Source organism: Paracoccidioides lutzii (assembly GCF_000150705.2).
Source record: "Paracoccidioides lutzii Pb01 unplaced genomic scaffold supercont2.14, whole genome shotgun sequence".
Classification (NCBI taxonomy): domain Eukaryota; kingdom Fungi; phylum Ascomycota; class Eurotiomycetes; order Onygenales; family Ajellomycetaceae; genus Paracoccidioides; species Paracoccidioides lutzii.
In genome coordinates, this window is record NW_015440960.1 from 736145 (window position 1) to 752793 (window position 16649).

The 16649-nt window shown below is 46.1% G+C and overlaps 7 protein-coding genes across 7 annotated transcripts; 5 read left to right on the forward strand and 2 right to left on the reverse strand.

Annotated features, from left to right (window-relative positions):
- Window positions 1-314: 314 nt before the first annotated feature.
- PAAG_05490 (hypothetical protein) lies at window positions 315-1013 on the forward strand (the record flags this gene model as incomplete). The annotated part of the gene is made up of 1 exon (XM_002792715.2): window positions 315-1013. The coding sequence occupies one exon, from the start codon at window positions 315-317 to the stop codon at window positions 1011-1013; it is 699 nt and encodes a 232-aa protein (XP_002792761.1).
- Window positions 1014-1185: 172 nt separating this feature from the next.
- Window positions 1186-1596, forward strand: PAAG_05491 (hypothetical protein; the record flags this gene model as incomplete). The annotated part of the gene is made up of 3 exons (XM_015845590.1): window positions 1186-1293; window positions 1365-1418; window positions 1525-1596. The coding sequence occupies 3 exons, from the start codon at window positions 1186-1188 to the stop codon at window positions 1594-1596; spliced, it is 234 nt and encodes a 77-aa protein (XP_015699816.1).
- A 542-nt stretch (window positions 1597-2138) lies between these two features.
- PAAG_05492 (hypothetical protein) lies at window positions 2139-3322 on the reverse strand (the record flags this gene model as incomplete). Its single annotated transcript, XM_015845591.1, has 4 exons — window positions 2139-2545; window positions 2600-2749; window positions 2809-3014; window positions 3102-3322. The coding sequence occupies 4 exons, from the start codon at window positions 3320-3322 to the stop codon at window positions 2139-2141; spliced, it is 984 nt and encodes a 327-aa protein (XP_015699818.1).
- A 46-nt stretch (window positions 3323-3368) lies between these two features.
- PAAG_05493 (hypothetical protein) lies at window positions 3369-4164 on the forward strand (the record flags this gene model as incomplete). Its single annotated transcript, XM_015845592.1, has 4 exons — window positions 3369-3483; window positions 3550-3593; window positions 3671-3753; window positions 3798-4164. 4 exons carry the CDS (start codon window positions 3369-3371, stop codon window positions 4162-4164), a joined length of 609 nt encoding a protein of 202 aa, XP_015699817.1.
- Window positions 4165-4417: 253 nt separating this feature from the next.
- PAAG_12054 (hypothetical protein) lies at window positions 4418-5217 on the forward strand (the record flags this gene model as incomplete). The annotated part of the gene is made up of 2 exons (XM_015847594.1): window positions 4418-4456; window positions 5032-5217. The coding sequence occupies 2 exons, from the start codon at window positions 4418-4420 to the stop codon at window positions 5215-5217; spliced, it is 225 nt and encodes a 74-aa protein (XP_015702819.1).
- A 103-nt stretch (window positions 5218-5320) lies between these two features.
- PAAG_05494 (hypothetical protein) lies at window positions 5321-6286 on the forward strand (the record flags this gene model as incomplete). Its single annotated transcript, XM_002792719.1, has 1 exon — window positions 5321-6286. The coding sequence occupies one exon, from the start codon at window positions 5321-5323 to the stop codon at window positions 6284-6286; it is 966 nt and encodes a 321-aa protein (XP_002792765.1).
- A 7817-nt stretch (window positions 6287-14103) lies between these two features.
- On the reverse strand, window positions 14104-14562 carry PAAG_05495 (hypothetical protein; the record flags this gene model as incomplete). Its single annotated transcript, XM_002792720.1, has 1 exon — window positions 14104-14562. The coding sequence occupies one exon, from the start codon at window positions 14560-14562 to the stop codon at window positions 14104-14106; it is 459 nt and encodes a 152-aa protein (XP_002792766.1).
- Window positions 14563-16649: the final 2087 nt, after the last annotated feature.

Sequence of the window (16649 nt, forward strand, 5' to 3'; positions counted from 1 at the left end):
GGGGAAGGTTGTTGGCGCGGCAAGAGCTAGCACCCAGCATGAGGGGTTGGGGGCTTAACTTTAGGCAGGCGGGTGCTTGGAGGTATATAGAGATACTTTAATCACATATTTCCTTCCCAGCTCCTCATTATGCGATGCTTCTCTTTAGTCTTACTGTCATTTTGCACTCTGGAGGTTACCCATAAGGACACAGGATGCCGCAACAAACTGTGCTTGAATCCTTCTGGGAACCTCTTCCAAGTCTTTCTATTTCACCTCTCCCAAACAATGCCACTTAGCGCACGATCCAGGCGTCTGCTCAATCAACAGTTGGCATGGATGCTCCCAAAGCTTTCATGCTAGAGAACGCAAGCATCCTTCTCCAGGTTGCGGGAAATCGGCTTCCCGCCAATGTATCTTCTCTTCAGGAGCGAATGCCTCAGGTGGAAAAGAGCCATTTACTTCATACAGAGTCAGATGTCATTCGTGCTTCTATCCAGTACCTCCTCCATCCTATTAATGTCGCAACTAGCCGATTGGTACCTTCTTCTGGTCGCCTTTTCTGCAGAGGCGAGGCGCGTGAAGGCGGTGGATGTCGAACGGACCTCAGATGGATATACTGGAATGGCAGTGGATGGACCAACATTGCCGTGTTAGAATTCAAAAACAGTCGAGTGCTACGTTGGAGCGATTTCAAAGACGCGGTGTCGGACCAAAACAATGCGAAAGCAATGGTGGACTCAGCCTACGGCACACACCCGCACTACACGCATTTCACGAACAATGCTGTATGGCTGTCAAAGCAAGCTAGGAAATATGCTCAGAACACTGGAGCCCCGGACGTCGCCATCTTCGATTGGGACAAAATGTTTATATTCAACTTCTATGGTATGGCTGAGCATCTCCAGAATCCTGTACTCGCAAAAGGCATCTGGTTTGAAGAAGGCAACAGCAGCCAACAAGGTCACACTTTTCGAATGATCCTTTTTGGATTCCTTGTTCGAGCTTTGCAGAGGCAGGGCATTATCACATGAGCTATGGTTTAAAATGGGGTGCGAAGTTGAAACCAAATGCTGTCTATTCACGTTGGTCATGATTGGTGGACCTGCTCTTTCTGTCATAAACATAATTTTCATTCGCCTGTGCAATCATGACGCTAAGACAGTGTTATTTAAGACACCAGTGATTTAGAGATATAATTCAATCATGTCAGATAGCCCATTAGGCCGTCATTCGAATTTCAGCGCCTTGAACAAACCGGAAGTGCAGCGGATTATGCATCGGAATTTCTCTGGCTCTCGAGCAAGATTTCACGTGAGACGCATCTCTTCTTTGTGGCAAGGAAGAGGGTTGGGAGAGCCAAGGGAGTAGATGAATATACACAGTTCAATGACGGTACATTAGCCTCTACCATTGCTTTGGACGATTCCTGGACGTGCGTAAGTGCAGCTGTCTACTCCGATTTCACCTAACGCCACCTACAGTGCTGCCCCCCTGGCCATCCATATCTCCTTTCAAGACCTCCGCTAATACCTGTAGCTATAGACGCTGTTGATATTCTCGCTTACTAGCATCCACGTTTTCTACGCTTCGAGTAAGACTCAGGGCGTGACGTAGCGTGAGAGTGCCATGGCAAAGTCGCGATTACCTCTTACACTAGTTACACACGACGCATTCGACTTTGAACATAGGTGGTCAAACGGACTGCGAACATCAGCTTGATGTTTACAGGTTGTTGAGGGGAGTTTCACATTGGTTCAGCCCGCAATTTTGCACTGACTGAAGCAGGTTCCCGTAATTGGATGGTCCTTACTTCACCTTTGGTGTGAAAGAGTGTGATCCAGGCCATGGGGATATTTGGCCGGGACAGGGCTCCGATGATATGAAATTCGATGTATGTGATCTTGTCTCTGGAGGATTGTTGTATTTGGGCTGCTTCTGTTGCAAATGTACTGGTGTGGGACAAGCCAGAAAGAGGTTTATCATCTGACCAGTGACCGAATCGGGTCACCACTCCTCCGCTAGAGTTTTTATACTTGAAGTATTCCAAACAGGTTCTAATCACTTGACTTTGCAATCCAGATATACTGGCAAGACAAGCATACAAGACAGCAATGAAACAAGTGTTATTCGCTAACTTCTATCTACCGAACCTATATTTAGCACTGCCGCGACTTTTTCTGACGTGATGATCTCCTAGGCTCTGGAAAAGGGGACCGTGCTCGCTTTCTTGCCTGAGACGCCCTTCTTGCGGGCCCGACGTCCAACCTCTCCTTGTATCGCTTGAGCTGATCTGGATGTACCTTCGCAATGTCATCCTCCGACCGCCATATGGGCGCCCACAGGAGAAATTCAAGATGTCCTTCCCTGGCCTCACGATGTAGCAGGATATGGGGTGAGCTTGTGTCTGGCTCAAGGTGGTGTGTGAAAGAGTCGCCGACTGTGGCATGGGTTTCCTTCGAGGGTCCGTCCTCGGAGATGTTATCCGGCAGTGCGGCGGAGATGGACCGTCGCGGTCTAGATGGTTCAACATTCTCCTTGTCACTGCCAGCGCAGTCAAGACCTCCTGTATTCATTAATATATGCCCTTTGCAGCCCATATAGTATCAGGGAAACTCACGTTCGCTTGCAGTGACCGCCTTTGGCTCTGGTTCTGGCTGGGCGGGTTCGCTTGCATTGACCGCCTTTGGCTCTGGCTCTGGCTCTGGTACTGGCTGCGCGGGTGCTGTTGGGCATGACCCCGGCTGTGGCTGCATCTGCGACTCCCCTTCTAAGTCCCGAATTGACGTTGCCTCGCTGTTCCTTCCATCACCAGTTTCACTATCACACTCACGCTCGGTGTCGCCTCCAAGGGGTGATGTTTCTCAATCTTCACTGAGAGGTTCCGTGTCGTGTTTTTCATCCGTTCTATCATCCAGATCAATCGGGTTGTCCGGTGACGATCCAGGTTCACCGTCAGCCGAGCGAGGAAGGCACGGGCGGACAAATCGTGACAGAAGTTGGTCAACAGTCGGGGGACTTGATCTAGGCGACCTCTGGGGATCAAAGAAGCTCGCTGCCAAGGATTCTTGTTTGAACGCTGATCAGATTTTGGACCGACAACTCAGGGCTGTTGTACCTACCTGGAATCTCGCGTGCCGCAGCATGTTCCGGCAGAGAGGGTGTCATTGTCAATGGAGAGTTGGAATTGCTGCTTGCAATGATGGGATCTGAGGTGCGCTTGCTGTGCTCGTAGTGCTCTGATATTTTTTTTTGAAGCGACAATTTTGGTCAGGCAGGTGGCACCTTTTATGCTTACGACGACCTCAACACGGGCGAATGAGAGAAATCCTGCTGGTGTCATTCTACCTGCTCGCTTCCATCACATTTTCCCCGCAGGAAGAATCACCATGGTGCAGGAACGTTGGCGCCATGGAGGTAAGGTCGGCCAAATCCTGGTAAAACAAAGCAGGAAAATGGGTGTCACCTACCACCTTGCCACACCAGCCGCTGTCCACGCAGAAAGTAAGGGAAGATAGTAACCCCTCTCGCTTTTTATTTCCTAAATAGCACTGACTGAAGGGGTGCCAGATGATTGTCATGCGACCATAGCCACTCCAATGCATGGTCTTGTGGTATGAACCCGAATTTCCAATAGCGAATCAGTCCGTTAATTCATCAAAGTGTGGATCATGAAGATGGGGAAACTCAGACGTCGCATCACATTGTTGCATCGTCCCTTTCTCTCCTGGTCAATTTTAGCACCCAGGAGGCTGAGGCTGAATCCCTTTTCCAGTGGACATCCATCTTTGTTGACTCGGTATCTCGCTACTGGTCAGGAGGGGACATAGCGTGACCGAGAATTCAACTGCACTGGAGCAGTTTGGATCATGTCCACGTCATGCATCGGTCACGCCGCGGCGCTTTGATCGCGGGGAGATTTTTCTTGTGTCTGGGCATGTCACCTCTGCAACCAACCAGACCTCCCAGGCCTCGCACTCCGGTCAGGGCCTGACGCACAATGGTCCGCGGCGCAGCAAGGCTGATACCGTTTCTGCCATGCAGAGGCATTTTTTTCATCGCGTACCATCTCAACGAGTGGAGGCCACCTATCACCGTCGGGCACCACAGGTGAGAAACATCGGGTTTGCCGACCGATTGCGAAAGGGAGAGATTAAGGACAACAAGACCAAGGCACAGATATGATGGGATTGGCAGCGTTGATAGGATAGGTGTGCAGAACCCAAAACATCAAATATAGGATGTAAAGCAATAGCTAGCCGTGTGTGCGACAAGAAAATGAGATCAACAGAGTGAACAGGAAACCTCAGCCAGCCACAGTCTTGAGCAGACCAGATATCCCAGTAGCGGGCCTCAGTCTGTGCATGATTTTAGGGTAACTTGACAGTAGAGCGAGGCGAAATTGCATCGGGGAAGACGGGAAGTGGACATAGTCACCATGTCGAGAACAGTTTCAGCTGCGGCACAGCCGGGCCAGGTGACACTAGCGGTGGGGGCCAATGGGAAGGGATGGGCACGGCACACACGAGACAAGAGAATTACAAGGGAAAGAAAGGGAAAATAGGGATGATGGAGAGAAGATGTTCAAGCGGCGGGAGGAGGGGGTTTATATAGTCCAGAAAGCGGCTATGTTGCGCTAAGCCCAATCAGGATGGCGCTAAACCATGTAAGGCAATTCCCCATGATACGGTATACCTAGGTAGTAGTAGTATTTTGGATACACCTGTCCAGGACCAACGACTAAAAGAATATAAGTAACTATATGGTTAGCCATCATTTCAACCGCCAGTTCTGTCCCCTCCACTGCAACCCATTTCTCCTCTCGGACAGCGGCCAAAACCACCTGCCCCCACCTAGTATCCCACAATGCAGGCCTGGAAGCTTTACAGAAATCCCCTTTCATCTCATTGATCTCTCGTATTGAAAGCAGGAAGCTAAGCTAATCTATACACGCCTGTCACGTGCGTCGGCCCGGCCTGGGCCAACGGATAATTACGTGATCATCTTAATCCCAAAACGGATAATTTCCATATTTCTGGGATTTCGCGCTAGTCTTCATTCGTTCCCTCACGCGTTCTCGAGGAAGCCGTGTCGCGCTTCAATTATCCGGCTCAATTTGCCGGCCCGCCTCGAATCCTCACCTTCCAGCCGTTGGAAATCCTCTTGCCCTTTCAACCTGCGAACGACAACACCCCAGATACCACGGACCCACATATCTTAACAGATCTAAGTGACTAAGCATATTCCAGCGCAAAGGACAAAACCGCCAACCGATATATCATAGCTACATCGCCACGAAGCGTCATCCTAGCACACATCTAGGTACCTATTGCCAACCATCATGGATGATCAATCTACTCCCATTCCCTCCACCTCTGCCTCCACATCCACCTCCAAGCGACGACGCTTTCAGGTTTCCATTACCAATTACTTCGCTAATAACGCCACCTCCGCCCCCGACGGTTGCTCTCATTTCAATTACTCCGCACCAACCCACTCCCCCTCCCCTTCCCTTCCCCACAAAGTCCAGTCCTCCCTCCTCACCGTCGGCATGCGCATTCGCAAATCAGTGCCAGAGGGGTACAAGACAACAACCACAACGACACTGCCAAAAACTAGCACGGGAATATTCATATCACATTCGTACACAGCGGCAAACCCCTCTGGTTCAAATGCTCCAACAACATCCCATCATACCCGAACTACCTCATATGCAGAACTGGCACCGTCCTGCGGTGTGCTGAAAACCGGCAACTATGCTGTCCAGAGGTTCTCACGGACTGCAGAATCAGACCAGGCAATTCACAACCCCTCATTGCTAGACGAGCAGCCGTCCATTGGCCTGCGCTCAGCGTATTCATGCTTTGGCCACACTACAGTTCCAGCTTTAAACCCAAACAAGCGTCCCTTCTCACCCGAGTTGGCAGATTCAGATGACGAAGATAAGCGAGATGATTATTCCCCCCTCTTCCCACACGGGTTTAGCCACATGTGGAAATCCAAAATTCCTTTCTCCTCGCATCCTCCGTCTTCCCCTTCGTCCTCGTCGTTACCGTCGACACGCCCAAAGCTGCATCCAACCCTACGACAGAATGTTGGCAGATATCACAAACACCATCATCAGCCACAGCAGCAACGACAACAACACAAAGCACCAGACTGTGGGCCGGAGAATCATAATACCATCGTTATTCCAATGACACAGCGGGGCGATTTCGATGAAGCAGATTTCCTGTGCCGGAAAGAGGACATTGATGACGTTATTGTTACTGCTGGAGCTTTAGAGGTGGAGATGTCCGGTGTTTAAATGCGTTTTTTATTTTATTTCCTTCCTTTTGATTCATTCATACTGATATAATTTTTGCCATCGTACCTATTTTATTTGGCATATTACTCTGGGCTATTTTCGGGGTTGGTTCTGGTGCACCGAAGTTGAGTCTTGGCATATTTTTTTCAATGCCAGGGAATTGATCCGTATCTCTGTACTAGGTTTGGTAAAACCAACCGAGTTTGTGCAGTTCCTGCGTGTCTAGAACGAACTATTGGATCCTTCAAGATTATTTCTTATTTTCCAGAGGTTCATGAACTTTGGTCAGAGGTTGGATATTGGATATTCGGTTCTATTTGTAAGAAACATGTGACTGATTTCCAAGCGCGGCCCTCGATTACGGATCCGCCCTTGCGCTTAATATTTGAAACTGCCGCCGCACGTGACAAAATAGATTAGATTTTGTGGTAAATAGGGAGAAGCTAAGCTAATTCTGTTGGGCGTGTGTTGCCCGGGCGGCCGCCCCGCCGCACGTGATATAGCGTATATTAGATAGCTAGCTAGGCCTCCCAATATGAGAGATTCAACCATCCCACAGGTTATGGCCCGGATAGCAGTTTTTTAAGCAAAAGAAGACGTTTTAATTAGAATACGCTGCAACCAACGCGATATTGGATGAGTTCGACTAGATTTCCTTTAAAAAAACGCTCTTTTTACACTAAAAATCAGAAGATCCCAAGGGGATACTCTCTGTTGTGAGAAAGCGATCACGTCCGTGAAGGAATCAAAACAAAACATCATTTTTCTCTTTTTCCTGATTTTCTTTCTTTTCTTAAATTTTTGATCTGAGGATACTCAAGTCTTGTGTCTAGATGAGTAGATTACCCCCTACTCCTCAATCAGAATGAAAGAGATCTCTACATTCTCATTCAAAGGCCCAAGAGACATTCCCTACACTCTACAAAGAAGGTGTAGTGGATACAGTGCCCATCTCAGGAGATGAAGGAGAAACTGAATATGCATTAGTGGAAGAAGCAATGGAAGAAGTCATCTCAACCCATGATACAGGGAAAGGGCCTGTACGCGATGAATCAGAGGATGATGAGACCCCTAGCCCAAATCCTGGCCCTATCTCAATTCCTACCCTCAATGCCAATGGCATGATCATGATGACCGCGGCTGGTCTTCTCATGTTTTGTCAACAGATGATGACCGCGCAGGAGAACGCCCATATGAGTGATACTACCCCTGCGTATACCCTAAAACAGGAGATACGTGAATATCATAAGGAGGTGCAAGCTTTGATGGATATGAAGACTGTGATGACATTTGATGGAACCAACTATCAAGCATGGAGGATTGGCATCCTGGCAGACGTGGAGGTTATTGGCGTCACTGATATCCTTATGAAAAACCAACATGAACCACCTGAAGAATATGGCATCAACCAGTTAGATAAAGAGTGTTGGACAGTATGTACAAAGGCCTTATACTGTTGAATGTTGCAGTCTCTACTGGGACCTGTACATACAACAATTGGAGTATTAGAACCAGATAACGCGGCTGCCCTATGGCAGAAGATCAGTCAGGAATACACTGTCTCATTGGCAGAGGAACATATGAATGTCATGAAGGAGCTCTCAAACCTTGCTGTCAAGGATAATGACTATCTTGCCTATCAAAGAAGATTTCACTACCTGATTGCACAGCATAAGGAGTTAGCCACACAAGATGATGATTTTTATCACAATCTTTTCCTTATTGGCCTATGTGATCATCAGAAGGCATTTGTAAAGACCTGTCTTGATGACTTCTACACAACTGGTCAAGATCCAATTGTGAACATGGATATTGATGATTTGATGAAGCAGTTAACCAATTGTACAAGCAAGACAAAAGAGTCTGATCATCTGAAGACCTCTAAAGCAAATGCTGCCACCATGAATGGCAATAACAAGCAGTTCAATACATTGACTACTGCCTCAAAATGCAATGTTTGTGACTGTGTAGGACATACAAATAAGACCTGCTGGCGCCAGCACCTGGAGTTAGTGACCAATTGATGGAGGGAAGTGAATAAGGATAAGATCATCAAGAATACTGATGAGAATAGTGGTGGACAGAAACTGAAGAATAATAAGAGGAAAGATAGATATAAGGATGACAAAAACAACAAGAAGATGCCAGATCTCCTTGCCTCTCAACCTAGTGCCAATGCCATGATCACACTATCTGTGTCATCTGAGATATCATCCAAACCATGGTATTTGGATACCTGTGCCAGCTTCAATATGAGTGGTGAGAAGCATTCGATGATACGTACAGTGTCTTTTGAAGGTAATCTCAAAGTTAATATGGCTGACGGAGGACAGGGACAGGTTAAGGAAGTTGGGGATATCCTCCTAGAATCAGATGGGGGGGATATCATGGTAAGAGATGTCCATTGGATCCCAAATCTAACTGTCAACCTGTTGTCATTCGCGAAGCTAGAAGACCAGGGTTTCCAATTTGAATTATCCCCATCTACCCTGTCTTATTTCATTATTCGAGCGCCAAATGGTGTCATATTTACCGCGATCCGAACGCCCCAAAGCTCCATATACAAGATCATTGAATGAGAATCAGAAGTTGACATTCACCATGCGTCCAAAGCGGTCAACTTCACCGCCCAATCCTACATATACAGAGACGTGATGGTGATGGTCAATGAATCTGGTGATAAACTGAATAAGATATTGAAAACCCTCATGGAATGGCATGTTGACCTGGGTCATATTCATGTTGGGGCGATAATCACTTTGACAAAGAATCCACTATCAGGCGTATGAATCAAAGGCCTCAAATCAGGACTATTCTGTGACGCCTGCGTCAAAGCCAGAATGACATGAAAATACTCGCAGACCCTGATGCCACAGGCACTATGAGTGATGAAATGCATGCATATTGATATTGCAGGCGGAGGCAAGATGCTCAATGAGATGAATGATCACCCTGTTGAATCCCACCAGGGGATGAAATATTACATGCTAATCACTGATGATGCCACCTGTTATAGGTGGATCTACTTTTTGCATGTGAAGGACCAAGCTGTCGATTTTTACAGCCACTGGGTCCAATTCATGAAAAACCTCAGTTTCACCCTGCCTGTGTATGTGAGAATGGATATTGACAGCGTATTCCATTCCAATAAGATGTCTATGATTATGACCAGTCAGGGGATGATTTGGGAGTCTACGACCCTTCATTCCCCCCACCAAGACAGCGTATCAGAGCGCGGCATTCATATGATCATGGCGCGTGCCAGGGCAGTCCTTATAGGAAAGAATATCCCTAAGAAGTTCTGAGTGGATATTTTGGAAATGGTAGTGTCAATCACAAACAACACACCTACTTCCACTGTCTTGTATAATTCAAAATTTTGGCCTACAGATACTATGGATGAATTGCAGCTCATACACTGTCCTCATATGATCCTGTTCTCTGCACTCCTAAACATCCCACCAGAGGTTTTGCACTTCCGTGAGCTCAGATCAGACATTTATGCTCACCTCCACAGATCACAAAAACCCGCGGATAAGCTGTCTGCCAGGGTGGAATCATATAAGCTTATTGGTTTTCATGGTAAATTGATTTTTCATTTGTGGAATCCTGCGACAGACAAGCTCCTGATCACCAGCGATGTGATTTTCCCCTCAAAAGAGTGTATGAATGAAACAAATGTTGAAGGACTAGCGTCCAATCCTACAACCTACTTGGTTGAGGATGGTGAAGTTCCCGAAATTGAAGACACTGAATGGATAAGACCTGTGAAATTGTTCACTATGTACATCCCTTCTCCTATCACAGATTCATTGCCAAAGACATACAAGGATGCCGTGAATTGACCAGGTGTAGAAGAATATTGGAAGAAATCAATGCAACATGAGATCGCAGATCTTGAACAACAGAAAACCTGGACCCTAATCCTGAGATCAGATGTCCCCACAGATGAACCAGTGGCACCAGGCTGTTGGATCTTCATTGAAAAAGATCGCCTGAATGACCCCAACACTGATCCGGACGGGATATTATGAAAATCTCACTGGGTAGTGTGTGGTAATTGATTGAAAAAGGGATCTCACAAAGAGACATACACCCCCGTGGTTAATGACACTACGAATTGTATGATGTTCGCGATCTCAGTGAAAAAAGAATGGACACTATGTCAAGTTGATATTGTGATGGTGTATCTTCATGGCTGACTGGGATGAATGATCTATATGAGACAGCCCACTGGATTTGAAGCAGGAGCTCCACGGACATTGGTTTGTGCTGTGGAAGAATCTCTATATGGATTGGATCTGGCAGCAAAGATTTGGTACGATTACTTGACAGCATTGTTGCGTGAGAATGGATTTGCCCCGTCCCCCTATGACCCCACCCTATGGCGGCATATGACCTGTAGGCACCTCTATATGACAATCTACATTGATGATCTTCACATAATGGTGGAAGAGCCTGTGGACACTGATTGGTTAGTAGAAACATTAGTGAGCAAGTTAGAGATCAAAGATCTCAAAGAGCCATCAAAATATTTGGGTATGAAGGTTGAATGTCACCAGGATGGCGGAATCAAATTGACACTGAAACAGTATATCAATTGTTTAGTGCAAGATTTCCACCTGGAGGATGCTGTCACCATTCATATGCCAATGGAAGAAGGACTTTGAATTGACGACTCTCCTGTCTCTGAAAAAGAAGCTGGTTTTACAAAACAGTGTTATCAACATGGCATTGGCTGCTTACAATATCTCACAGTCAAATTACATCTGGATATCACTTGTGCGGCATCCCTTCTAGTGCAGAAAAACACTGTTCTCACCCCCAAGGCGTGGAAAGCTCTACTCCATGTCATACACTATTTGAAAGGAATGAGTGATCTAGGCATCTCATATGAGGGGCCTGACAATCATGAGCACGTTCAATTCCCAAATGCTACATTTACACCCATTGGATATACAGATTCCAATTGGGCAGGACCCCTGAATGGTGATTGGAAATCTACATCAGGTTTCATCTTCTTGCTAGTGAGTGCCCCAATTTCATGGCGATCTTCTAAGCAATCTTGCGTATCTTTGAGCTCTAATGAAGCCAAATACGTAGCGCTTAGTGAAGCTGTACATGAGGCTATGTGGATTCACAATATGATGTTGGATATGGGATTTATTATGAAGGACCCCCTGCAGATTAGAGTGGATAATAAGGGTTCAATTGATCTCACCACCATGGCAGTGATTACCGCATGCAGCAAGCATATTGACACTAGATTCCACTATTCCCGTACGCAATTGAATGAGGGGGTGATTTTGATTGACCACGTTTCTACAGAGGATATGGCGGCAGACGGGCTTACAAAACCCCTAGGCACAGTGGCATTTAAACATTTTATCAGTTTGCTAGGTCTTTCACAAGGAAAATAGTTCATTCTAGCAAAATCTTGTATGTAGCGTGTTTCAGTTGACATCTAGGATAGGATAGCTAGATTTGAATACGCGGAGGACATAATATCCCGCACGTTTGGTGCGTGGGGGGGTGTTGGGCGTGTGTTGCCCGGGCGGCCGCCCCGCCGCACGTGATATAGCGTATATTAGATAGCTAGCTAGGCCTCCCAATATGAGAGATTCAACCATCCCACAAATTCTATACACTAATCACGTGCGGCGGAAGCGATAGCCCGGGCAACGTATGCCCAACAGATTTTCCTTCCAATAGTAAATGATTAAACCATCCTACAGTCATGTTGCAAGTGAGAGTAGCAGAATATGCCTATATTTTCATCACGCGCGCAATATAAATCTATGATCTTCGGACCCGGTGCCGCATAGCGTTGATAATGAAGGAAGATGCGGGAGAGGGCAAACAGGATCAGAGCTGAGCCAACTACGAATCTTGGGTTTCAATGGATGGATTTGTCTGGGGTCATAATGTCATTATTATCATAACCGTTCCCCCAATACCATGGTCCATTCTAACATTTCACAGCTGCATACATTAACTAGCCAAATGCCACTTCCCAACTTATTTTGAGACAGAAGGATGTCCCCTTAAACCGTGCTCCAGTTCATCGCCCTAGAAATGCCTCCTGGCCATCCTCCAACATTTTGCGTCTTTTCTCCAAGTGGTCACGCATCCACAATCCTCGGCAGGTTCGGAATTGAATCAATTTATCGTCGAAGCGAGCCAACACCTTTGGAGAGAAAATCTCAGCTAAAGGCAACCCGCAAACCACAATTGGGGCCATTGGAGACAGGAACTTAATCCTCCCTAACAAGCCAGCCCACTAAATCCAAGAGCTCCTGCTGCTCGATGCTCTGGAGAACCTCCAGAGAAGTATTCGTAAACTCCGGCATTTTCAGGGAACTTGCATCATCACAAATCCGTGATGAGGCACAATCGGAAGGTTTGGAATCGAATATCTCCTGCTATCTGATATTCTGAAGAAAAGATGAGCAAGGACATTAGGACATGAAGCAAGCAAAGAGGATACATACTTGCTCTGAGTTAGGTCCACCGTTCTTCTTGGGTTATAATACACCCCAGGGGGGTGGGGGGGAGCTGGATGAAATGCTCAGAGACCAAAGGTAATGAGAAAGTGTAATGGTACAAAACTATCAATATAATCTCTGACAGGCGATGGCAGATCAGTTCATTTATTTAAATGCCACGACAGCCAAATCTCATGAATTCCACGTTTGAAAAATTTACATGTTGGATGAGTAACCAACGATATTAGAACCCAAGCTTATCAAATAGGTGGACATGTCCAGTTCATCGAACACAACAGGAAATGATTATATTAGCTCAAATCTGATTCATTGTAGTGATATAATGAAAAGAGCACCAACATGCCATCCAACAATGACTCCTGAGACGGAACCAGGAACGATTTCTCTGGAAATAAGCAGGTAAAATTAATTGAAGTCTTCAAAAAATGTTTTTCCACCATAGGCACCAATAGTTATTTTATCCCAAGTATATGATTTTTAACTGGGCTACAAGGGTCAAATTGAAGAGGCCACTGCCGCAGTTGATATTGAAATAAATACGTTGTTCAGAATTCTTTTCTCAGCGATGTTAGCAGAAGGGATAAGAGACAGACAGGGAAGAGGTTCTTTGCAACACCACTCATTCCCAGATTTTGGCAAGAAATAAAGTAGGAATAATAACTACAAAGGTTAGCTCAGGAAATGATATCATGCATACCAACCAGCAGACTAGAATAGAAGATTAAATTAAACCATTGATAGAAATATCAACATCTTTCATTGAGAGTGATCAATCACATCCCGAGGCACTACAATCAACCTCAATTTAAAAAAAAAAAAAAGAGATCCAAAAAACATCAGATTATCTCCTATAATATTTAGAAATCCATGAGGTAGCTATAAAAAGAAACATCTGAAAGATTAACAACGAAAAAAAAGAAAAAAAGAAAAAAAGAAAGAAAAGAAAGAAAAAAAAGACGGTCCTTGATTCATTCTCCATCCAGCACCAAAATTAGCCCACATCACAGTGTGTCTATGCCTTACCCTTACGCGGACCGAAAAGGTGGGAGGAAAGGAGAGGTGAAAGGCATATTGGTTAGGACACAATGAGATCATAATTTTGCGGTTCACCCTAGGAACACTGCTCTCAAAATCGCGGTGCGCAAAGAAATCTTGGTTCGATAGAGAGATTATCAAGCCAGTCGAAAAGGTGATGGTCATTTTCCAGAGCCATGTGCCAAAGATTATTAAAGGCTAATAACCGTAAACATCATTAATAAAAAAAATTTTAGAACACATCGATATATAGATCAATTGACCGAGCGGGAAAGCTTACAATTTACGGGCCGTCATCGCGGCCTCATCCTCATCATCATCATCTTGCCTGCGGGCCATCGCGGCCTCATCGTCATCATCATCATTTTGCCTGCGGACCATCTGAGAATCTTCGCCAGAACCACCTTCATCGTCTTGTCTGCGGGACAGCATCGAGGCCTCATCTCCATCCTCATCATCTTGTCTGGGTGCTTTACCTGGGGTAAGGCCGTTTCCTTTACCTGGGTTAAGGCCGTTTCCAGGGAGGCCCGAGCGCTGTAGAGAGCCCAGGACTTCAGACCCAAGAAGTTTGCTCACTATGGGGATGATTTTGTCGGCCATGTTCAAAGGAGCGCCCTCGGCAGGTGATTTGGCTCCAGCTCCTGGAACCTGTGCGAGCCCTGGAACTATGGGGGTTGGAACGGCAAAAGCAGATCCAGCGAGGGCCAAGGCGGCAGAAGCAACCCAGAACTTCATTGCTAAGGGTGTTGCGCGGTATCTGTGGGCAGGTTTTCAAAAGCTAAAGGTTCACGGATATCAAACGCTCGGAACTGGGATGAGCGTTTAAAGCTGGGCGATATTCTTTTCAAACGACGAATTTGCCGAGAATGAAAGCAATATTGGAATGAGACGAGCAAGGGAGAGAGGGAGAGTGAGATATATGATGCGGGGCCTGCTGGTCTCCGTCATTTATATACACTCACTGTGTGACAACAACTCCATCGCAGAGGCCCTTGGAATCACCCGAGACCAAAGTCTAGCGATTTAATAAAGAAAGGGTGATCACTGATCAGCAACACTTGATCATTCGTTAAAATGCAGAATTTTAGATCGACGAAGCATGAGGCCGAATAGCTGCACAGCCGTTCATGTTACCTAAAATCTGATGAGTTATGATGGAATGACGCTCCCGCTCTCGTCGTTTGAACTCATAATAATATAGATGATGATCTGCGGGATGGGCGAAAAATGGCGAATCACAATGACCTTCCTAGGTTCAAAATGCTCCTCTCAAGGGTCAACGAGGAATGAGAGAAATCATAGTTAGGTGGCCAAAGTCACATCAGCATGAAAAATAATAACATGCTCACAAGCCAACTTTCCATAGCAATTGGGTGAAAAAGCAAAGAGAAACCGAAGAAACCAGCCTGAGCAACCCTGGGAGTCAGCATTGGGCTTCTGGAGCCAAGTGTGTCTTTGATCTCTTGTGATTCTTTTGGCTACACTGAACACATGTACGCTGTAAATGCCGCGAATTCCAAAAGAACAGATAGGATCACTCCTCAATGTGTGTTACATACAACAGGAACCAGGAACCATATAATGGTAAGCTGGACATGTTATCGACCGGAAGATGTCTTAAAAAGCATAAAAGCTTGTTCGGATCAGAATTCAACAGCAAAACTGGCCAGGCAGATCAGCATCTGTTACCTGCATAGTTCATAGACAATAGAGCTGTTGATTCTGCAGGCACGAATAGCTGTCAAGATCATAATTCGGAGATCAAAGTTCAGGCCAGTTCTGTATGCTCAGCACCCTCCATTTTCACCCGGAATTCCATCGCAAGTACCCCGTGGTGATGCGTTGAAGATCATGTTCTCCTCATTTGTTTTTTTTTAAAAAAAGCTGACTCCTACAGTCCATCCGTCAGGTGCCAGGGGTTGAGTGATCTGATGTTCAACACTAGTTCTGAGGATGGTGCAGTCGGCTTTCACTTAACAACTCCTGTGAAGCACCTAGCGTTTGGCTCCCATGGTAAAATGTCATTGTCAGACGATCGACCGGGGGTTGCTGGTAGCCATGTTTGAAGTGAAAGAACTGCTAATACTAGGGAATTTCGGCTTCGTTTGATGAGGGGCGTTAAGCGTAAGTTAGTGAATAAAGACCCCAGCCAAATAACTAGTTTTTGCGGCCTCTAGCCAATCAATAAGAAGATCCTCAAATATGGGACAATGTCACGACAGCTATGAGTTCTAAGACAGCCACCAAGTAATTAAACTATAGTGGACATCAAGACCTCGGGAGGGACGCAAAATCGAACATCTCAGCCCAATCCGAGACCTTGACCACGTTGATAGATTGCCTGTTTATGATTGGGCAATAGTCAATTTGCTCAGGCAATTTGTTAAGTTCGGTTGTTTTTGATTGTCTTGGTTGTCCTCGGACACAGGTTGTAGTCCCACGTTCTATCAGTCTCACCACGGGAGACGGCAGAGCCGGCTTCAGTGGCTAGAGAGGACGTTATGGAGGGTTCCGTTAAGATGCCTTGACCATGTCCACTCCCCCCTATCACTGAACCACGGGGCCACCAATGTACCATGCTGTCGATCGCCGCGCGTTGGACTGAATGCCAACTGGGCGTGGTGGTTGAAATTTACTGGAAGATAATCAGAGGCTCAAAAGCGAACATATGAGCTTGAGCTTGCAATGGGAATTGCCAAAATATTGGTCGGAGAGAACCAATTGATGACACCATAGTTACTCCGTACACCTTATCATTTTACCTACTTCCTTCAAGTCGCAAGTGTCCAGCTTTAACCTCTATGCATTGTGGAAGATATCCA